This window comes from Chiroxiphia lanceolata, chromosome 2, assembly GCF_009829145.1.
Source record: "Chiroxiphia lanceolata isolate bChiLan1 chromosome 2, bChiLan1.pri, whole genome shotgun sequence".
NCBI classification, from domain to species: domain Eukaryota; kingdom Metazoa; phylum Chordata; class Aves; order Passeriformes; family Pipridae; genus Chiroxiphia; species Chiroxiphia lanceolata.
In genome coordinates this window covers 42,133,675-42,157,621 of record NC_045638.1, presented here as the reverse complement: position 1 = coordinate 42,157,621, position 23,947 = coordinate 42,133,675, and the positions used below count along the sequence as shown (strand labels likewise).

The 23,947-nt window shown below is 39.9% G+C and overlaps 1 protein-coding gene across 3 annotated transcripts in view; it reads right to left on the bottom strand.

Annotated features, from left to right (window-relative positions):
* DZIP1 (DAZ interacting zinc finger protein 1) overlaps window positions 1-23,947 on the bottom strand; it is a 40,502-nt gene extending 16,555 nt beyond the window's left edge. For 2 of the 3 annotated variants that reach the window (XM_032679631.1, XM_032679634.1), the window contains exons 1-12: window positions 23,846-23,947; window positions 20,387-20,458; window positions 18,939-19,008; window positions 18,378-18,872; window positions 13,827-13,911; window positions 12,557-12,681; window positions 9,214-9,375; window positions 8,406-8,543; window positions 7,289-7,351; window positions 5,929-6,069; window positions 4,264-4,312; window positions 2,924-2,983 (exon numbers count right to left, since the gene is read on the bottom strand). In XM_032679631.1, the coding sequence (XP_032535522.1) occupies window positions 2,924-2,983; window positions 4,264-4,312; window positions 5,929-6,069; window positions 7,289-7,351; window positions 8,406-8,543; window positions 9,214-9,375; window positions 12,557-12,681; window positions 13,827-13,911; window positions 18,378-18,872; window positions 18,939-18,941 (1,321 nt within the window). In that variant the 5' untranslated portion in view covers window positions 18,942-19,008; window positions 20,387-20,458; window positions 23,846-23,947. Of the gene's footprint in view, window positions 1-2,923; window positions 2,984-4,263; window positions 4,313-5,928; window positions 6,070-7,288; window positions 7,352-8,405; window positions 8,544-9,213; window positions 9,376-12,556; window positions 12,682-13,826; window positions 13,912-18,377; window positions 18,873-18,938; window positions 19,009-20,343; window positions 20,459-23,845 lie in introns of all 3 variants that reach the window. The other variant, XM_032679632.1, reaches the window with a different exon arrangement.

The following is a 23,947-nucleotide window of genomic DNA, read 5'->3' as shown; positions in this document are numbered from 1 at the left end:
TCCAAAGAGCCGCCAGACTTAATCTGTGAGATCTGTAATTTGGACTGTCATTTCTAATTAGTGCACTTCATGTATTTTTCTCCTAACTAATCAATGGGAAACCGTATACTGCATATAAGCAGCATAAATACTAATTTTAAATCAATATTCTGAAATATAATAAATTTCTTACACTTACCTGAGGCCTCTAAGTTAGGAGCCTAGTCATCTCAGACTCCTTCTACAGACATCGAAGAGACACAGGCAACTTCAAAGAGCAATTCAGATACTAGTTCAGCTGAACCAAACTCTGAAGGTGCTCCTTTTCTCTGTTTACTGTCTAGGAAGAGTAAGTACTTTGACTAAATTTTCCTCAGATGCTTCAGCTATGTCCCTGGTGATAGCTAGGCCTCGGTCCACACCATGTTTGAAGACTAAGACATAGGTTTTAATGGACAATCTCATTAGTAGCTTTGCTTTTTAACTACTGTCTTCGATTCCACCTAATATTGACCTAACAAAGATTACATGTTGAACAAGTACCAATATTTCAAGAGTAATATAGGAGCCAAAGCCTAATTTAAAAATATTATTTTAAAAAATTAATCATTATTAATCTGTTGACTTTTTGTGAGACTGAAGTAATCTTTGAAAATAAGACCAAAGTTACATTTGCACAAAACCTACAACTAGCTCAGAAATGGACAGAAGAATGGTCTGCCAGGATGGCATTCAAGGCACTCTACTAGCTCTCACAAGAAATCAGGAACGTTAACACAAAAACACCAGGCTAGCACAGCTATTCTACTACTTTACACCTAAGATATCTCATCTAGGTATCTTTTCATACCACAGGTTGAAGATGTGCAGAACAAATATTAGGATGCAAAAAGCTTTGGAGCAGCTTTGAAAAGTGTACTGAAGTTCATCACAGAGCCTTTTCCAGAATTTATTTTCTTTCAAACAGAAAAAAAAAGAAGGAAGATATTCCATATGAAGGCAATTGTTTGGTAGGAAAAGTACAGCTCTTGTGATTTCCAAGATGACCTGTGCTAAAGAAATTTATCTATAGAAGTTTCCAGGAAATAGTTTCATTTGCATGAGAGCATGAAATGTAGCAATCTTAATTCAGTATGTAAGTCAATCTCAATTCCTTGAGGTGCCCTGAAAATTTTGGGAAAGACACTATAACTTCTGCTAACCTTTACATCCAGAAATTAGGTAAGGCAAGTTTAAGGAAAATCCAGAAGGGGAGAAAAGAGACAGAGAGAGAAACCTGCAGAGATAAATAAAATAATAATCAGCAAAGGAATCTGAAAGGAACACCTTCTTTGAGGTTTCATAATAAACTGATATTGAATCTTTTGCATATCAATGGCAGGAACAGCATTTTCTATCTTGAGAAGTTTCACAAGATGTCACAAACTTCATATTTGGAGCAGCAAGAAATCATGAAAGATTTGAATGAGCTGATTTAAATTGTCAGAGTACAGAAAATATTAATGTTCACAGGACTGTTTTTGTCCTCAGTACAAATGAAAGTAAATGCACTAAGAAAGTAATGCTTGATAAGCTTGGTGGGTAAATTCTCAGCAGTAACCATCTTCATAAAACTTGTTTCTTAAATTCAGGGCAATAGCTAAGCTACATGCTGTGAGATCTCTTAATGAGAATCAGCACTACTATGTTGCTGCAATGAGGCTGCTTTGAATGACAAAGAATTAGATTGTTTAAAATGCTTTTACTAATTCTCTATACTTAATATATCATTACTTTTCTCCACACATTTCATCCATATAGTTTAACTTAAAAAGCTTCAAGCAATGAACTACTAACCTTGCATAGCTTAAAAAGGAATCTCTGTATTATTCAAATAATGTTACCATATAATTATTAGCAATAATATAATCTATTTTCCTTTGCTTAGTAATTCTTGTCACAACAAGTATTTTGAAATCAGCACTACATCAATTTTTCATTCCTCATCAAGTTATTGAAAGTTTGGTGTATACTGCCCCTTCTCCCCATATGCCTTTTCAGAACTTTTTGTATTTGTCGAAAACCAAAAATTCTCTACATTTTTCACAGACAAATTTCATTTAGTCTCCCTTTGACATTGGTTTTAAAACTAAGAGAAATAATAAGAAAAACCTGTTATTTAATTATAATTCAAATTACTGAACTGTTTTTAAACATTTTATTTGCCCAAGATTCTCCATTACTTTTCTACTTAAAATGAAAATAAAGAATTAACTGATTGCAGAATATTGATATGCTAACAATACTCTCCATTACTTTGCATTTTGATTAAAAAAAGAAAACTATTTTCACAAAGTACAAAACAATGTAAATGTAAATCCCTTCTCCCCCTTCTAAATGATACTACAGTGTCACAAGCATAACAAGCATGACAAAATACATAAATAATGACCTACATGTAAGCACAGATATACTCTGGAAGAACTCGGACAGGATAACTGTCTGGTTTTATTATTTGTTCTGTATTTTTACTCCTTGTCAATTGAAATTACATGGAAAATACAGTATTTCAAGACTTCTAAACAAACGTCTCCACACTTCCCTACGCAAATTCCAGTAGATGCATATACCTATCCAGTATATGTATATATCAGATAAGCATATTTTCCATAAGAAAACATTTTTTTTTGGTCAGTAAGTTTTGTATATTTTAATGTGCTTCAATATTACATGCATGCTAGGAAATATTCTCAAATTATTTTCATTTGGTTTTCATTTATTCTTTTCAATAGTGCGTCCTTTTAATTACTTCATAGGAATTCTCAACACGGACATACTGCAAAGCAATTCAAATTATTTTCTTTCAATATAACTACTGTTAGAGCTATGATTTGACAAGCAACACACCTGAGAAGAGAGTGTTAGATTTGAAAGTACTGGATCTGGACCTATCAAAAAAACTTACCATGCATGTTAACTGGTAGACTTGGTTTAGGTTCTTCAGGACGCTCTACAGTAGTGTTCACTAAAATAGCATAATAGTAAAAAATAATGGGTTTCTATTATAGTAAACGGTAACAGACAAATATAGATTCTTAAATGTAGCAATATTCAATCATATTTATAAATTAGATAATTTTTGGCTTTAATGGGGGAAAAAAAACCCAAATAATTTACAAGTAAAAACCAGTCCTTCACAACATTTAAGTACATCTCTATATATGCTTAACATTTTTAACACTTCTAGAATCAGGAAAAGAAACTAGTAACTAAATCGTCACTGAACTAGAACGTGATCGTCTCTTTGGTCACATCCATATGCTGTCTTTGCATCACAGGGAAGAAGCCTTGGCCTAAACCTACTTAGTCAAGACCAGCCTGACTGAGGCTTGTATTTCCCAAAGGGGATCTGTGGCATCCACACTTCACATCAGCAAATGCAAGCCCTACCTGTATCATGTACAGAGTGTAGCCTCGTAGTGAATGATCACTTCAATCCTACATTCCTCAGATCACCTTTGGGCCTAGGAGCAAATTCACTTGTGTGCCATGGATTTATACTCATCTGTTCTTCAGCGTGGCTGAATACGACCAGGTCCAGAGGAGAAGCCACACGGCCATACCATTACTATGCTCTCCTCAAATTAAAACTACTCCCTGCTGTGTGACTCAGTTCAAGCCAATGCCTTGCTAATACAGCAAGACGGTTTCCAAACTGGGATTAGAATTAATTCAGCTGCCATTATCTATTGCAATAAACTTACTTAAGTCACTGCAACTGCAGCAGCAACTATATGAGTGTTTGTGGTGCAGGACAACATCCTAAAACACTATTATCAGGTTTAGCTATTTGTAGTGGACTTCAGATGTTAAACCATTGCACAGACAAAAATATCAGAGTTCTTAACATTCTTGGAACATCTGTGTCTTAACTGACAAGTTATTCAGTTTTGTCTAGTCTTTCAGTATTTTCCCTTTTCTGAGTTCTGCAACCTAAGGACAGTCAAGCATGGAAAAAAAAAAACCAATTAAAATTACACTTCATAATGCAAAGCCGAAAGTTTTTACACAATAAAAATAAAGTTGCCCTACTTTACATTTCTTCACTACTCAAGCGATCAACTTTGTACATTAGAAGTCCTTACAGCTAGAAAACATGATCTTTGCAAGTCATGGCATGGAAACAGGTAGGTACCCTGTAAAACAGTGTTGATGTCTCTATTTTTTAATGAATTGTGACATTTGTTTCAGCCAAGTTGCAGAAATCAGAAACAAACTTTGTTTTTTCTTACAGTATGTACTTACCATCGTATGTTTTAATGCCTGGAGTTGACCTTGTGGACAATTCTTTTATCTAAAAGAGAAAACACAGATACACAAATAGCTATGAATGTCAAGGATCAACACCTAGAATGAACATGTAGCATAAAATACCTAATTTGAGTACTATTCCATAACAGAAATTATTGGTTATGATTCGAGGAGAGAAATACTACTTCCGTGGAACTCTCTTCTACTGCCCAACATGTATTTCACTCGTGCTTAATGAATGGAGTGTTTAATTACACATTGATTTAAAATGCATGAACAGTTCTCCTTTCTGCTCTACAGTTTTGTCTATTTGACACCCCAAGACAAGCACTGAACTGAGAGCACAGGGGAAACATGCTGGCTGTAATTCCATCTACGGAATACAGGAAACTTGTGAATCCTGCATCATTAAAATAATATTCTGCACTCCAATTCCCCAAACAGAAGCAAACCCCAAAGCATACACACACATAGTCAATATCAGCTAGAGCTGGCACAAGATATTGGACCCCGGTCCTCTTCTATTTATCAATTTGGTTATAGCCAGTAGTGCCTCAATTCATTGCCCATTCAGTTTGGATTCTACAAAAGCATTAGCTAATTCTCAAGCCCATCCAGTTTCCAGGAATTAAAATACATGCCTTCACAGCTGTACTTCACAAACACTGAACCTGGACCTCTCTCAACCCATTATACATTTGTGGTCACACTGCTATCTTTTAAAAGATACTTTACTTCAAGAAATTCATCCAGGATTAAGTCCTCTGTTGCTCCAGCTATCAAATTTTTAAGGTGGAGATGTAAAAGCTATTATTTGTTTTTCCATCCCTTAAGCACTTACATATAGGTTTAACATTAAACTCAAGAAAAAGGTGTAAAATCAGATGTTGATCTGTAAAGAATGCACCATCTAACAGAAGAATAGTTGTAAAGGCCACATAATCATGCCAAAGTCTACACTCCAGACCATCCAGATCTTCACCCATCAGTCACCCCAAAAAATCTATAGTTATGTTTCAACAAGAGCTTATTTGAAGAAAAAATAATTCATTTCCAAACATAAAATCATAGACTATCTCAGGCTGGATGGGACCCATAAGGAACAAGTCCAATTCCCTGCTCCTTCCAGGACTATCTAAAACTTAGACAATATGCCTAATAGCGTCACCCAGATGCTCCTTGAACTCTGATAGGCTTAGTGCTGTAATCACTTCCTTGGGCAGCCTGTGACAGTGACCAACGACCCTACTGGTGAAGAACCTTTTCCTAAGGGCCAGTCTGAACTTCCCTGGACACAGCTTCATTCCATTTCTTCATATCCTATCACCAGTCATCAGAAAGAACAGCACCTGCCTCTCCACGGCCCCCCTTGAGGAAACTGTACTGTGATGAGGTCACCTCTCAGCCTTCTCTATTTGGTTTATTAAACATGTTTTAACTCCTCGTTTGCATTCCTGTGTCCCTTTTCCAGATCTATTCTTACTCATCAACAATACACTTCCAAAATTTATCAACATAATTTCCAAAACACTACAGCAGTACTATTACAAACTGTGAATATTAAATATGCAACCAGAGATACATCAAAGACCAAGCGATAGTAAAATGTTTCTCTGTATCCTGAGCTCTCTGAAAAATAGAGTGCTTCACAAAACAGACCTGCTTCTTCTGAGTAATAACAAGATCATTCTGCTGCTGAAGCCTCTGCTCCAATTCTTCTATCTTCCTCTTGTAAAAGGTGTTATTTTTATTCAGGTCTTCTCTCGCTGATGATTTAAGCGTTTCAATCTGTGACAGTAGCTAGAAAGCAATTAGAAGAAAAGTGAGTTCCTCTTAATATTACAGAAAATATTTTAATGCTATAAAGTTTAAACAGGAAAGTGTCATGCTTAGATATTTTTAACATTTTTTTCAGCAAAAACTTAATGTCTCCTGTGATTTCACTGGGACTTGCATGTATTACAAAAAAGTTGTCTGGGTCACTTTTTATTTACATAAGGAAGACTACCTAAATCTCAATACAAAGAAAAGGACATACACATAGCTGAGATTGCTTCAAAGTAAGATTGCAGGAAAAAGTACACAATTCTATAAAAATGTTTTAGTTGTAAATCGTGTCAAACAGTGATATTTTAAGGAGCTGAGATGTGAATGGGCATAATAAACCTAATATATTAACTCTGAATGTGAAAGAACGGAATCAGTATTTAGGTGCACCATCCCAAAAGTAATACTTACATTACTCCTCCCTTATTCTATTCTTGCATTGTATGTGGGTGTATCATTAACTACATCCTTTTTGGGGAATGTTCCATGGTTCCTCCCCACTGTTTTCTTGCCAGAGGAGGAGAAGCATTGGCCAGACTACTATGATCTGCTCAGTTCTTATATGGTCACGTAGATGAAAGGAAAATGAAAGGAAAAGAAGCAAGAGAAACAAAGCAGCAAAGAGATTAAAAATAAATGCAGACATTAAAAAAAAATCTGAGGAATAAAGCTTTGTATAGTCAAATATATAAACCGAAGCAAAATAAAATGCCATGGTGTTTTTTCCTGGAAAAGCTGAACAGATTCTATGTTAGAAAGCTCCAACAGAAAAAGCAGTAGAGAAGTGACAGAAACAAGAAAAAAAAGACTGAGACATATGCCATAGGTCCGTGGCAGCAGCAGGTACAGGGTGGATGAAAGCTACGCGTTGGTAAGTCATATGTCAACTATCCTGCCTATCCACTTAACACTGAAAACACTGTATAATACAGTGCTCACAGCTGTAAGCTCTTCAAAAGAGAGATACAGTTTCAGATTTCTGTCAGATTCCGAAATGATAAATTCCATTTCAACCCTGGCCTTAACTGAAAGATCAAGATCCTACCATAACAGAAACACAGAGATAATAAATACCCTCTTATGAACTCTTGATATCTAACAGATGTACTATAGTATATCAAGAACTACTGAAAGGGTAAGAAAATAAGAAAAATATCTCCTTTTAGTGTAAGTGGTTTGTTGTGCCTCTTACTAGGGATTTTTCTGTCTCGTGGTCATGATGAAGGGCTTGCATTCTAGACGTCCACTTTCTTTCCTGCACAGAGAAAAACAATATTAATTACTATTAAGAACACATTAACATTTTGTTTGATATGCAGCTTTATTTCTTGTTAATAACACATTACCATTTAGTTCAATATAAGCAGCTTTTTTCCTAAATAAAGCATAAATACCAAAAAGATTATTACTGATGATCTGAAATTTGAGCAGTCTAGTATTTAAGGCCTGGAACAGTCATCAGCAGGTTTTATACATCTGAGTGTGGTTTTCTTACCAAGCACTTTAAAAACTATGTATTTTCTGATTGATTTCTATATGCAGTCACCGTGAGAAATACACAAACATTTTGATACAACTCTGTGTATTAAGAGTATTAAGAGTTAAGTGTATTAACAGTAAGAGGGGGACTTTCCCCCCCAAATAATGTCATTTCAAGCACTCATTAAAAACGTATTTTGTGTAATAATGGCAAAAAATCAATATTAATATATGAGTTTTAGAGTGAAACAAATCTTCTTTGAGGAAAAAAAAAAAGTAAAACTAAGTTTTCCACATCTTTGAGCAGAAGTGATTAAACTTACGGATGATACCAGCTGTATACAAAGACCTTCACATCCCAGAAGCCATGAAATATAAAATGCATGTGTCAAAAAAAACCAAAACCAAAAAACCCCTAGGTTGATAAATCCTGTCAGAAAGTTTCTTAACTTTTTTTTCATCTTGGGAAATGGAATATTACTATTTTTCAGTAAGAAGCCTCACAGACCAGCAGATGTAAATGCTTTATTAAAGCCTTCTGGAACTGAAGTGCAACCATACTTTGCAAAACTAGATATAGATAATCATAAAGAATAAGAGAATATCAATAAATAAATAAATAACAATTACTTTATTTATAAAGGATAAGGAAAATAAATCCTTAATTGACGTTATAGTATTAAATAGTATTACATCTTTAGAACCAGCTATTTTTGCCACTGAGAAGAATGAAAATTTTACTTATGGATTTCAAATCCTACTCAACAGATGTACAAAAAATAAAAAGAACACAAGTAGTCTGTCAAAAGCACATTAAGTTACAATGTTACCTGTTCATCCAGAAGTTTAACCACTTTGTGATGATCCTGGGGACTCTGAGGTTTCTCCTCTGCAAAATCATGGCTGTCTTTCAGTGTTCCTAAATTGGATTTTTGTTGCATATTGGACTTTTGTAATTCTAACAGTTGCTAAAAGGAGGGCAGAAGAATACAAAATTTACTTTAAACAGATTGCATCGGATACTTTTCCCATTTCTCATGAGTTCAGCATTTACCAAATTTCATGTAATTATTAATATCTACATCTCAGATAAATATGACTTGTAAAAGTACACTGGACCCAACAGCTACAAAATATAAGCTGCTCTGGTAATGCTGTGTGTATTTGTTTTCTGACTCACCCATACTTTCATGATTCTCTTTCTAGTGAGCATTTCCTAAGCATATATTGAAAACACATGAATTCTATTGTTGGGACTACAATGTAGAGGTTAGTCTCCTCTATGCCAGTTATAAGAACATTAATATAAAGATACCTAACAGACAGCAATCATAACAATATCTACTAATCTATCTACTAATCTAGAAAGAGGCATTCAAAGGTTGAGGAGTAAGGAAAAACTGCCTTAGTTGCTGAAGGCATCATTCATTTGTCAAAACTAAGCTATTAAAAAAAAAAAAGAAGAACTGAAATTACGTTAATAAAGTACCAGTATACAAAGATACCACTATGGCTATCATTCGACCATTATTTTAGAGTTTTGTAGAACTTTACAATGACCACATCGCATTTCAAATCTGTGAAGTTCACTGCCATCTATTGTAAGCCTTAAAATGTCAAAAAATTTAAATCGCTTACATTTTCTAAGGTTGAATTTTTTGAATATAACTCCTTAAGCTCTTTCATAAACATCTCTTTCATTTTTTCTATTTCATGAGCCAATCTCTCTCTTTCCTCCTCTTTCCATTTATGAAATGACTGTAGAATTTCTTCTTCTTTTGATTTTTGCTGTTCACATTCCTGAAATTTTTTAAAAAACATTATTTGTTATTTTTCCTCACATGTAACATGAATTCAAGCACCCAAACTACGTGTGGGAAGAAGTCACTTTCGATGGCCAATACTGTGACATCAAAAAACATAAAAAAACCCAGTTTCTGAAGAATTCTAAGGTTGCAAACTATGCATTTTGCTAGCAAAACAAGTATGCTTCAAGAAAGTTTTGGTAGTTTATTTTCCACTGAATAAAACACAAATGACCTTACTTGGTCATATCAAAGATCCACCTTGTTCAGCATCCTGTTTCTCACAGAGGCCTTAAGTGCATAGGTAGGAAAGGTTAATATTGGGGCAAGCAAACATGTAGGTTCTCCTTCACAGTCTCCGAGCTGGCAACTGTTTTCAGCTCAGAGGACTTATTCGGTCTGATACAGTTTTGTAAACTTCAATAACTTAGTAACCTTCGATACATTTCTCTCATAAACTTTCGCAGTCCTCCCTTGTGGCTGTATCAGCTTTTAGCAACTGCAACATCTTTTGCCAATGAGCTCCACAAGCTGCATGAAGAGCCAAGTACTTTTCATATTGTTGTTTGAATCTGGCTCCTGCTAGGTTCATTTCATTAAGTCCTGAACTGGAAAACAGAGTGAATGATGGACTGTTATTCACCCTATGTAACTCATGACATAGAGGTATCAGTATCTCACCCTCCATCTTCATCAAGCTGCTGTCTCTTTTTCAGACTGACAACTCTCAGCATGCTCAGTCATTTTAATTACTGAATGATCTTCTTTGTAGCCCATCTCCATAACTTTTATAGTTCTATCCTATCCTTTTTTGAGATGAAGGGACTAGACTTGCACACTGTATTTAGGCTGTGGCTTGCACGGTGATTTTCCAGAATAATTGGTAATATTTGATTTTCCTTGCTGGCTGCTACTAACTGCTGGGCTAACATTTCCATAGGACTGTGTATCACAACCTTAATATTTTGCCCTTCAGCAAGAGCGCTCAGCTGAGAACCCATCATTTTGTAGATGAAGTTAGAATTATTTTTTCCCATGCACATTGACCCCACTTTATCTGTCAAATTACTTCAACATTCCATTACCTAGTGACGCATTTTTATACAGTTCTCAACTTGTTTAAAGTCCTGCATTTCGCTGCCCAGGATATATACAGTTTTTAGGAAACACCTACATCTCTCCATCACAGTATTCACTCTGAATTTGTTCTCCAACTATAACATGCAATCACTGAATGGGATCTTCTGTATCCTTTCACCTTAAAGGAGTAGAAGGAACCAAAAATAAAAAGCATGGCAATTTTTATACAAATTCTCCTCCAGTACTAGTTGTCCTAAAGAAACCCACACGGGAAAGATTTTCTGCTCTTTCAATCAAAAGACAGTAACATGACACTTGAATTGATAGTGGATGTCAGTCATGGCAGACAAACTGTAACCAGTCACACCTCACATTTCTATCTTCCCTGACATCCTAGAAAAACAGAGAAGTTTTGAAAGCTTCTTCTTGTGTAACAGTGCAGACTGTAGCTTCAGGACATTTCACGTAGTCCTTTTGCAGTTAGGAGTCTCAGCTAAGACAACTGACTTCGAAACAGGCCCCTAAGGCACCAAAAAATTGACAATGCACTGTTATGAATACTCCAAGTTCCCTCTCATAAACAAAACAATGCTTCAGGGGCAGTAGAAATATGTTATGGATGTACTTCTCAAAAGTTAGGCACAGAATGAATGAGTATAATACCTTGCCCATGTCCACACAGGACCATGACCCATTAATCTAACAGTACTTGTACTGTATTGCAAAGTGAAATTCTACCAGCTTTTGATTTGTTCCTTCAGTACTTTTGAAAATGGAAAAAAACCAACACAAAAAAGGAAGCTGAACAGTCCCAAGAAAGAGGGTAGAGGAGAACTGAAGAAAGAAGAATCTGAAGCTATGTTCAGGGAAAGAAACACTGCATGTTTTACAGAAGATCAGTCCCTTTCCAGCTTTCCTGTAGACAGACCTCCTTTAGGTACTGGAAGGCTGCTTTTAGGTCTCTCCTTCTATTCTCCAGGATAAACAACCCTAACTCTCTCAGCCTGCCTTCACATGAGAGGTGCTCCAGCCCTCTGATTGTTTCTTTCAAAATGTAATGGTTGGTTTCATGCTTGAAGGTCCTCAAACTCCATTAGAAAAGCCATTCAGAAATTTTGAGGATCTCACAGGTTATGCTAACAACCACAAAACACTGCTTTTGAACACGATAGAGGGCAAACTGAAATGCAAAGATGAGCATTTAACTCAATCATGAGATGTATCTTGTCTCTTATGATAAGAACTTGCTTCTCAAACTGAAGTACAAAGCCTCTTTCTCAAAAAAATTTCACTGCTAGCTATTTCTATGGCAAATTATCTGATTGTGTTTACTTAAACAGAAATGAAAACTGTGAGATGATCTGAAATTATCAAGCTTTAAAAGAGTCTTTAAGTTACCTGTTTATTTTTTTCTCTTTAGGAGCCAATAAGCATACCCACAAGATTCAGTACCATCCAAAACAAAGTGTTGTATGTGACAACAAACAGATAATTACCGCTTTCAAATCATTCTGTTTTATTCACAATAGCAAGACTACTATAGCTAAGAAAGCTAAGACTACTTTCTGCTTTTGCTTTCTGGTCAGCCAAATCCTAAGGATTTAAAGACCAACATGCAAGTTCTAGATTGCTTTGTTTTTTCTGAGTCTCTCTTCCTTGAGCTGCTTTACATCTCTGTTGGACAGTAAAGTTCTTCACAGCAAAGAATAAATTCTACTCAGTTTATAAAGTCACATGTAAAATCACAGTAATTTCTAAGAAACATGTAATAATCACAAAATATTGTCAAGTCAAAACTTTCACCATAGTAAGGCAATTTTATCTGCTTCAATAACAGGTCACACATGTTATGAACTGGCAAGTGCTAATGGAAGTGCTGTCTAAAGTATTAATTTAAAATATGTTTAAAACAAAAGTAAGGAGGAAGTCAATGGTCAAAATTGTGGGAGGCAAGGGAGGACAACAGTTCAATGTCCAAATATCATCATTGCTTGACGGGCAAGATACATTTTTGTTCCAGTCCAGCTACAAAATGAGCGAACATAGTCCAACACACTAATTCTTTTGTGCCATTCACATATGTTAGTACACATTACCTTAGACAACCTGACAATATCAGCCTGTTGTTCAGATTCTAATTGGGACCTGGTGAGCTTCAACTGCTCCTTCAGTTTTTCAATCTCATCCTGCAATTTTTCAGTGTTCGCTTTCCTCTTCTGTTCTGTTTGAAAGAAACACAGATTTTAAAAAGCTTTGTTGCCATTTCTGGAACTGTGATAATTACTGCAAATATATTTCTAGTGTTTCAGTAATATCTTCATGATGTGTAACTTTACTGGACCATTTTTCCTCCCACTAGCATCATTCTCCAAAGATGCTTTTAACTACTTATGTTCTCTGGACTGCTAACTTATCCTCAAATACTTGTACTACTGACATGTGAAATAGTTTATGAAACATTGACATGAAAAAGTACTCTATAATCTAATTTCAAAGGAATCTAAGCAACACAGGCTCAATAAAAAGGATGTACGAAGGACAAAGCGAATCTCAGTTATTCAATTCTGTTAGGTTTAATTTATTCTAAATAACTTTTGTAAGGAGTCCACTTGGAATACAACTAATTATTTATGTGGAAAGAGTTGGGGGAATATCACTGGAACAAAAGATGTTAAAATATGCAAAAATCATAACAATCTTCAAACTTATCAATTTACCAAGGATTTACTAGCCCATCATCTGAGAATCTGAGCCCAATGCAGAATATTATTTCAGAAATAACTGCATTGGATATTTCCCTCATAGAGCCATTTCAAGGCTAATCCTTTTATATGACAATTACTTCAGCTGTTTCTGCAGCATTTTCCACTAGTGTTTTTATCAAGTGTAAGGTGCACAAGAGCCGCTTTCTTCTTCCAATATATTCACACTTCCTCAGGTGCTTACTCAGACCTCTCTCCTGTTGCTGCTGTTTTATTTGCCTGACAAGCTACAGTTCAGACCTCTCTAGGTTCTTCACACTTTTTCTCCTCCCAAATGCTTCCTAGTTGATTTCTAATCACTGCCATTGTTAGTCCTTACAATAAATCACAAGCATGCAGCCTAAAGAATTTAGAGACAAATGAAAAAAACTTTGAGAACATTGTTTTCAAATTAAATTATTTTCCAGAGACCAAAACATGTTGCCCAGTACAATTTGTCCATCAATGTTGCTTGCATTCATACAAACTGTGAGCTGCCACCTAAAAATGAAAACTGAAAATTATTCTTCCAAGTTACAAAAAATCATGGACTGCACATCCTCACTATATTTATACTTTTCTGAACTACTTCTCTTAATTTTTTTGGCAACATTAAAGTACATACCAATTTCAGACTCTCCCGGATGACGCCTTTGAATGTGACTTTGTAAAAAGGAGTAGGTCATAAAAGCCTTTTCACAAAACTGACACTAAAAAAAAAAAAGCGTTAAAAACATATTAGTAACATAGTAAAATATAGTGGTTAAGGTTTCTAACACATTATTACATTGTCCATATGTCAAAAGGAGGTAACTTTAATAAATTCCATATCATAAGAACAAGGACAAAACTCCCATGGTGCCCAATTTCTGTAAAGTTATCAGTATATTAAGTGCTATCTGAAGTCTTATAGTGATGGTCATGAGCAAGAATCTCATTGTGCTAGGCACTGTACAAGCTCTGAACAAAAAAGACTCCGGCTAAGCAAGTTCAAATTCAGATATAAACCCTATAAACTATAAGGAAAAAGTAAGACAACACTATTCAGCAATATACGCAGACGCCAGCCAACTAGCAGCTCAGGTGTTCTTAAGATTCCTGTAATACAACAAAGCAGACCACCATCTAGCTGGAAAAAACTCAGTAAAGATGGGTTTGAGTATACATAAATGAGTTGTAGAATGGCAATACTCAGAGGACCATAGATATGTAAAAAACTCAGACATTTCGATGAAGGGAAGGTAACAGTACACAATTTTGTAAGAAAAGGTACGTAGCTACATTAGTATGCTACCTAGCATCCTTCTGAAGCACAAAGCTGTTTCAATTATTGTTTCTATAATTTACGTCCTAGTTTTGAAATTAAATTCTAAGTCAAATTTGCATCCTACCCTTTTTAAAATATCTTTTTTGTTCACCTTCAAAATGCTTTCTACTAATGTTCTGAATATTAAAAATAGATGGGTAGTATAAGGACAGAAGATACATCTATAAACTTTGTAACATACTTGTTAAGAATATGAATGAGGGCTCCTCATCCCTTTAGGTAAGTTTGTTCATTACCTCTATTTCATACCTTTTTTCAAATAAATATATTTTAACAAACCATAGATACTCAGGTGAGTCCTTTTCCTTATCAGTGTGACATGACTGTAGAGACTAACTTAACAGATTCAAGATCTTGTCACCATTATCAATGCTGGAAGAAGGATCCGGGGAACCATAAGCCTGTTATCTGACCACAGTGCCTGGTAAGGTTGTGGCACAGATCATCCTGAGTACAATCACACGACACAAATGACCAAGGGATCAGGCCCACACAGCATGGGTTTAGGAAAGGTAGGCCCTGCCTGACCAACCTGATCTCTTTTTATGACCAGGATGACATCCGCTCACTACCGGTGTTCCCCAGTGCTCAGTATTGGGGCCAGTCCTGTTTATTACCTTTACTATTGATTTGGATGAGGGGATCGAGTGCACTCTCAGTAAATTCACAGACAACACCAAATTTGGAGACAATGTTGATCTGATGGAGGGTAGGATCCCTGCAGAGGCATCTGGATAGGATGGATCAATGAGCCGAGGCCAACTGCATGAGGTTCAACAAGACAAAGTGTTGGGTCCTGCACTTGGGTCACAACAACCTCACAGAGCGCTACAGACTGGGGGAAGAGTGGCTGGAAAACTACTCAGCAGAGAATGACCTGGAAGTGCTGGCTGACAGCTGCTGAACATGAGCCTGCAGTGTGCCCAGGTGGCCAAGAAGGCCAATGGCATCCTGGCTTGTAGCAGAAACAGTGTAGCCAGCAGGACCAGGGCAGCGATTATCCCCTTGTACCTGGCACTGGTGAGGCCACACTTTGAATCCTGTGTTCAGTTCTGGGTCCCTCACTACAAGAAAGACATTGAGGTGTTGGAGTGAGTCCAGAGAAGGGCAATGGAACTGGTGAAGGGTCTGAGGGGAAGTCCTATGAGAAGCAGATGAGAGAGCTGGTGTTGTTTAGCCTGGAGAAAAAGAGGCTCAGGGGAGACCTTACCACTCTACACAACTACCTGAAAGGAGGTTGTAGCCGGGGGGGGGTCAACCTCTTCTCCCAGGCAATTAGAGACAGGACAAGAGAGAGGATTTATACTCAGGCTGTGCCAGGAGAGGTTTAGGTTGGACATTAGAAAGGGTTGTTAAATATTGGAATGGACTGCCCAGGGAGGTGGTGAACACCATCCCTGTAGGTGTTCAAGAAATGAGTGGACATCACACTCTGTGCTTTGGTCTAGTTGACAAGTGTTGATCAGACAAAGACTGGACTTGAAGATCTCAGAGGTCTTTTCCAAACTAAGCAATTTTGTGATTCTGTGAAATTCTCAGATTTCACATAATATTTAAATTGCTTCTACTGGTAATCAGGTATCCTATAAAATACACCCTTCAGCAAACGCTAAAGCCATGAATAATTAAGGCAAATTTTGTTGGACAAATGCAAACAAGTCCTAATGTAAAACCCAAGTGAAGTGATATAGTATGGCAGCCTTACTGCCAACCAAGAGGGAGCTTACAGTGTAACAGATTGCACATGATTTATGGAATGAAATTGACTGTGAAATAATGTTATCCATTCAACCAAAAACTTATGTCAGTTTGACTTGCTGGCAGTGAAAGAAAGCTTTTACTGCAGGAATAGGATTAACACAGGGAATATTTAAGTTTTGAATAATGCAACACTTTTCTTGTAACTACTTTTTACAGTGTTAGCCACAATGTGCACTTTATGCCTACGTTGCACATGTGAATATAAGATTTCTTAGCAAAATATCAAAAAAGTGAAAAATGTTATTTAAAATTAAATTTGTATTACTCAGATCAAGGTATTGACCAACAAGTCTTAAATTTATGACTTGTAGGTACTGGTACCATTTTATAGTAGTATTTCATGGTTAAACTTATATTGGTGGTAGATTAAAGGCATTACATCTGAATTCCAAAGCACGGTTACATTAGCTATGAAATATACCTCAACTAAAAAAGGAAAGTAACTATTTACAGGCTTATTTGCAAAACATCCAAGACTTTGAGGGGATGGAATCTGAACTACCCTCTCAGGAACACCAGTAAAATCCCTATTAGCTGGCACTGCAGATCGGCCAAGATCAAGGCACAGATAAATATTACACAACTACTGTTTACTGATCACACTGTTACCCCGCGTTTACGAACACCAGGAACAATTTAGTTTAGGTCTGGCATTCACACTCAGAATCCTGAAAACACTGTAGGAACTTCAAGTATTCAATCACTCCCTAAACTCACTTTTCCTAAGTGAACCTAAATAACTTCTAGAGACAAGAAATTACTAGCAGAGGGGAAAGAAAGTGTGTGTGGGGGGGAGAGCGGGGCAGAAGTTTACTTTATATGAAATTAAATTACAAATGGGAAACAGGTTTCCATCTCTGCTTTACTGCAAACTCACTGAACAGAAGATAAGTGATGAGACAAGTTCACTACCATGTTTTTCAGCTTCCACAGAGACATACTACAAATATTTCAGGAAAACTTGATGATATTTGGCAATCACGGTATGAGAATTATTTCAGTTTACATATACAATGATGCATGCAATCAGTTTTGTTTTGCAACACAGGACAAACTGCTCTGTAAGTTGCATAAAGGTTTTTTAAAATAATACCACATCAGCAGCTTGTCCTTAAGACTAACACTCGAATGCATGGAGACAAGGTTCCCATGAACCTTGCCATATGTATAGTTCTACTCTTGGGGCATAAGGTATCTTTTTCCCTTAGAGAAACACTTGATCCAACTTAGCTGATGTCTTACAAAATTAAACTTTGCCTATAACTTTAAACAGACAGACACAAAGAGCTAGCCTGAAATCTTGTCAAGTCTGTGTCCAGTGTACTCTTTAGACTTCAGACTACATTTGAAGCTGTAATTTGCTTTCCTGAAATCTGCTGGAAAATGCTAAAGCTGAAAAATATTTAAATCGAACTATTACACCCACAAGACCAAAATCCCTCCCAAAAAACCAAAGTGCCATGACACTGACAGAACAGCAATGTACTGTTGTGTCTCTTAGGGGAGACACTTAAGGAAGATTGTTGTGGAATCAGGGATGAGCTATGTCACTGGAGCTCTTTACCATCATGCCTAAGTCACCTCTGAGTCACACACAAGCAAAAATTTTGTGCCTGGAGAACATCAGTGCAGGAAAGTGACTGCTCACAGACAATACCTTACTGCTTAGCATCAGTTCTGATGTACTTGCCCTGTGTGTTTTCTGACCATGCAGCTGACAGACAAGGAAAAACAGCAAGAGATGTCAGTAACACGTTTATCACAGGTTTTGCATGTGTGTGTATCTGATGCTTGAGATGTACTAAAAGTGAATCTAAGAATAAAGAGCACTTCTTAGTAAAAAGAGTATTTGCTAAAGATGATCTATTGCAAATGTCTGTGATACCAGCCAAACACCTGTGAAACACGGATGGGAAACAAGTGCAAGTCATTTATTTCCTTTTGTAAGGTCATTGGTCCTGGAAGCTCCAGTCTTTCACCCAGCAAGTGACTGAACCCCAGCAGAGCAGGACCACTCTGCCACTCGTCCCAGTAGGCTCAGAGTTGGCAAGGTGCGGGTGACTGGGCCACCAGGACCTCTCCTCTCACCTGGTGGTAGTTGGCTCGGGCCTCCAGCATCATCTGCTGGGTGGTGATCATCTTCTTCCTCCGCCGGCACTCCTCCTTGAGCCCCTGGATCTCCTGCAAGCGCTGGGCCACTTCCTTGCCCAGCTGGTCGCGCTGGGCTTGTGCCTCTCGCAGGGCCTCCTCCAGGCTGCCGAGCTGGGCGCTGAGGTATTCCTGGGAGTGCAGCAGGTACTCGGTGCAGAGCTGCGCCAGGCGCAGCAGTTTCAGTAGCAGCGGGTCGGCGGGGCCCTGGCAGTGCGGGCAGCGCTCCCGCTCGGCGCTGCAGAAGGTGACGTGCTCCAGGTGCACCTGCAGGGCCGCCACGTCCCCCTCCCGCGACACCCGCTCCACGTCCACGGCGCTGAGCCGCCGCCAGTCCGGGGCCTCGTGCCGCGCGCGGAACTGGAACGCGGGGAACGCCGCCGGCGCCGCGCCGGCCCCCGCGGCCGGAGGGTGGTATGTGCGCTGGGAGAAGGGCTGCGGAGAGAGACACGGATCAGCCCGGGCCGGTACCCCCGCCCCGCCGCCCGCCCCGGCGCTCACCATGTCCGCGCTCCGTCCCTCGGGCTCCGCTCGGCGCCGGCGTCCTCCGTGTCGCTATGGCAGCCCCGGCCTGCGGGAGAAGCCGCAGTGACGCCGAGATGTGTCGCCGCTCCCTCCCCCACGGCCCTTCGGCTCCGTGCTCCGCACAAATCTCGTCCCCTTCCCTCTCCCGGCATCCTCCTCCCCCGGCCCCTCCCCAGCCTCCTGGCAGTGCCCCCGCTCAGCAGCCACCTCCTCTCTCCCGCGGCTCCCAGTGCTCGTCCTGCACCGCGCACCGTACGCTCGCACCAGTGCATCCTTGACCATCTTCACACACTACTCGCACCAACAAACATCCTCGGCTACGCTGTTACCCATGTGCACCCTTAACACAGCTACACAGCGTATGCTTTCTCTCTCCACATTCCCTTCACTTCTGTGAAATCTACACATATCACCCTACAGACACATTTCATTGCATTAAGGTGCCTCCCCACCCAACACCCTGTGCCTCCTCCATGCTGTTCCTGACTCAAACCTTTCTCACTCCACTATAACGTTACAGTCCCCTAACCCTCTGCTGTCCTATGCCCTTCTCCAGCCTTGTCTAGTCCTCTATCTCCCAGATGTGATGATACCCATCGCTTCTGCACCATCAGCATACGTACGTATACCATTTCTCTATTCATCTGCTTCATGCTGCTGCACCCTCACATGCCTCAGCTGGTAGCTCCATGCAATCTCTCCAGTGCAACTCCCTACCCCTCCCAATGCCCACACACCAACCTCCTGCCAAGTTCTTTCAAACACCTTCCTCACTTAATACAGTCACACCCCCTTTGCATGCCACTTCCACATGCTTTCCTTACTCATCACACCAACATTGCCTCTCTCTGCCTGGTATCACCACATACCAGACCACCTTTACAACCATATAACCCTACAGCCTGCCATTCCTGCCTCACTCTACTGATTCCAAACACTTCAGCCCCATGAAGCACCTCATGGCTCGCATACATCACCTACTTCACCGTTTACGCCCAAATACTTTCCTTCAAGGCAACCAACAACCGCTGCTTATATCCCTGTCCCACCACAATTCCCAGTACTCCCCAGTTCAGTATTCCCATTGCTCCTGCTTAGTTGCTTCAGTGTTCCCAAGCAGAACAATCCTTCTTCTCTATTATACAAAATTACCCTGTCCCCTCACTCATCCTCACCACTCATCTCCAAAAGTCTGCTCTTCCTGTTACCATTTCTTAATATTTCAGTCACCTATGCTACCTCTGCCATACCACCATGTTCCACATTTATACCTCCCTAACTTTTCAGTCCCTTCCACACACACTTTAGTTTTTCATCCTCCTGGTTATTCCTAGATAAATACCTCTCAAAGAACATTCACACAATATATATCTGATCATACCATCATGCCATAGGTTCCTCTACATCATGCATCATAGACTCACAGAGATGTTCTCAAGGGACTTCTAGTGATCATCATCCAGTCCAAATTTCTGCCAGACACTAGTTCACATCACCTGTGGCATTTAAGATGAACAAACAGTCTATGATCTTTCCAGACAACCTGTTGCATGGCTGTGCTCTCCTGACGAAAACAATGTTGTTATAGGTACTAATACAAGGACCCTCACAACTTTACCAGCTCTTAGTTTTATGCAGGTTTTCATGTTGGTTTTTGTGCCAAAAAGCTTTTCCCATATAAATGAATTGATGCAACAAAATACACCTGGCCTCATTTAATTCCCCCATCTTAGCAGACAAACAATAGGAAAAGGAAAAGTTATTTCAGTTGGAAGGGACCTATGATCACCGTCTAGTCCAACTGCCTGACACTTCAGGGCAGACCAAAAGTTAAAGCATGTTCTTCAAGGACATTTGTTACGACCCGCCCCAGAAAAGGGAGGGATAACCCAGGTTCTTATTAATAAATCCCTTGGGGTGGATTAGAGTGAAATGACACTGAATAATCGGTGTTTGAAAACATATATAGGTAGGGTTTATTTTAGAATAATTTTGTTTCAAAGACAAACAGGTATGTTAGCATTTTGGGTGTTATCATCTATATCTATCACCTATAGTAATATGGCATAAAGATAACCTTTGGTAAAAATACATAAAGGTGAGAAAGAGAAAGACAGGATAATGGTAAAGGAGAGTAAGGAAAAAGGAAAGATGAGAGTGGAAAAATGCATATAGTCACCACCCACTGGATCCAGCAATGGAACTTGATAGTCCTAAAAGTGACGGTCTTGATTTGCTGGCGGTAGGGGAGAAGAAAAAAGCCAAACCCCCAAAGAAGTTACCAGTTGATATATACTTCCAGAATGCTTTTGCACCTCTCCTGGGGCGAGGAGTTTTCCATGAAATAGTGTCATGGGCCATGCCATGAACCCCAATATTTTTTCCCACCTTTCAAGATTGGCAGAGGGGGGGATGGGCATGCCATGAACCCTCAACATCTCCTGGGCCCTAGTGTCCATTCTCAACCTCCCCGGCACATCTCTGAACCATTCCCGCACATCCTATCACTGGATCCCAGGGAGAATTGATCACTCTTCACTCTCCTCCAAAGGAAGCTGTAAAGAGCAATGAGGTCACTCCTCAGCCTCCTTTTCTCAAAACTGGACAAGCCCAGAGTCCTCAGCCACTCCTCACAGGACTGGCTTCCAGCCCTTAAACCAGCTTTCCTGCCCTGTCCTGGACACATTCAAGGACCTCGCAATGGTGGGGCCTAGAACTGCACACAGCACTCCAGCTGAGGCTGCACTAATGCTAAAAACAGAAGGATAATCACCTTTTTTGACTGTCTGGTTATGCTGTGTTGGATGCACACAAGTATATACAGCCAACCCACAGTTAGGGCAACCCCTGGGACTGTGGTGCTCCCCATGAGCTCTGCTCTCTCTCTATACACACTGACTACATTCTGGCTCCGTGTCAAGAGGTGAGCAGGCTGTGCATACCTATTCCTCCTGAAGGAAACTGCCACATAGCAGACTCATGCTCTGACAGGGAGGAATGGGGCTCTATTACTGAACACACGCAGCAGAAGTGTCTTCCTTGCTGTCAGCACACCCAGTTGTGCATCCCAAAACCACAACCACAGGACACCTTCTGGTTCACAGCACAGACCCAAGCATTTCCTTCAGCGTTCAGCTACCAAAACCCTGCCCCAGCCAGTACCAAAAGACTGAGATCAGTCTCAGGGAGAGTCCGACACTCAGGGTCCAACTTTTATCAGTCTCCCCCATTCTTCACACCCACATCCACCCCCCACACAAAAGAAAATATGGAGGAGATTCCTTTCTTTCCATATCCACAGAGAACCACAAAGACCTCTCTTCTGTTATATTTGCATATTGAAAACTTACACCCTTCCGTTTTCCCCACTTTTATAAAAAGTTTGAAATCAACCTTTCCAATAATGCATCTAGGCCCAGCACAAGGTTACATTAATCTACAAAATGAATTTCAATGTATCAGAAATATGAACAGAGAAGTTAATAACATGAACTCAGGACAGCAAACCCTCCTGCTTGTTGGCTTGTTGGCTCAAGACACCCGCTCCAAAATACTGCGGCACTACAACTTGTTTTTGGACCTTTAACCTTAAGGTTACTGGCCATACTTTACTGCAATATCTGAAGTCCAGTTCCATTCATTGTTTTAAATTTAGAAAGCTACTGTGTGGTGTTTGCAACATTAAGTCTTCTCCTGCAAGGATGACATTTTTGTCACCTCCTTTTTCATGAGAAGGGTCTGCAGCAAATTTCTACCTTCAAAGAAATCTATTTAACATTTTTTATATGTATCAAATATGGATCTGAACTTCGCACTGCTCTAAGTCCTTAAGTAAGAAAATACACTGTTAATCTTCTTCAGAGCTATTCCTAATATACCACATACTTCCATTTACTGTAGAAATACATTTCTGTTTCTAAGAAGCTACATTTAAAAAAAAAGCTCAAATACTGACTACTGTCCAAAATGTGCATGCCTCAAATTCATTAAAACACTCTGAAAATATGTATTTGAATATTTTCCAGTCAAGGGAACTGTTAAGTTGCACATAATGAAACCTAACTCCTAAAGATCTGAGTCTAAGATATGCTCCACCTATTTGACATAGGAGAAATTTCTTTACATAGAAGATGTGAATTTTGCAAACTACCAATTTGCGTGTCAAGCAGAAGGAGCCTGAATAAGCACACATGCAATAAGGGCCTTTAATTGACAGATGTATGGATTTAATACGAAAAAAACCCCAAAACCAACCAAACCCAAACACCCCAAACACTATTTAAAGCCAGCAAAGTAAACCAAGCCTGTGAATACGCTTATTTTCCTCGACCGATGTATTTAGTGGGGAATATCCACACAGAGTTCCATGCTGCTCCAACTAAACCTGCTTGTGACTTCGCAGCGGTGCATCACGAAACTGAGGAAAGGCACAGGCCGCCCAGGTATCTCAATGGAGGTAGAAAGAGTACGTACGGACTCACGCAGCCCTTTTCGATTTCCTTTCTCCCTTTCTTTCTGCCGGATTTACTCCATCCTCGGAGCTGTGCCCATGCGGGGTCCCCTCGATCAGGGGTGGCACCGTCCCCCGGCCACCCCTCTCCGCCGGGGCGGGCGGCACCGAGGTGAAGCAGCGCCTTCCCCCGGCGGTGCCCGCGGGCCAGGCCTGGGCCTGGTGCTTTGGGAGGCGGCCGAGCAGGGCCAGGCCTGCGGGAGGCCCTGATCCGGGCTCCATCTTCCTGCCAAAACCTCCCGCTCCGCTCCGGAGCGCGGCCGCCTCCCCGCCCCCTCCCTCCTGCCCCCGGGGAGAGGCCCCGCGGGGCGCTGCCCTCCCGTCACCCTACAGCGTCCGGGATGGGGGGAGAAGGGGAGACCCCTCCGCTCACCTCGGGCTGCTGCTCCGCGGGGCTCGGCACCCCGGTGCGGGGCTCGGAGCCGGCGGGGCTGCGGCCGCTCCCCGCCCCGGCCGTTACCGGTGGTGCCGCGGC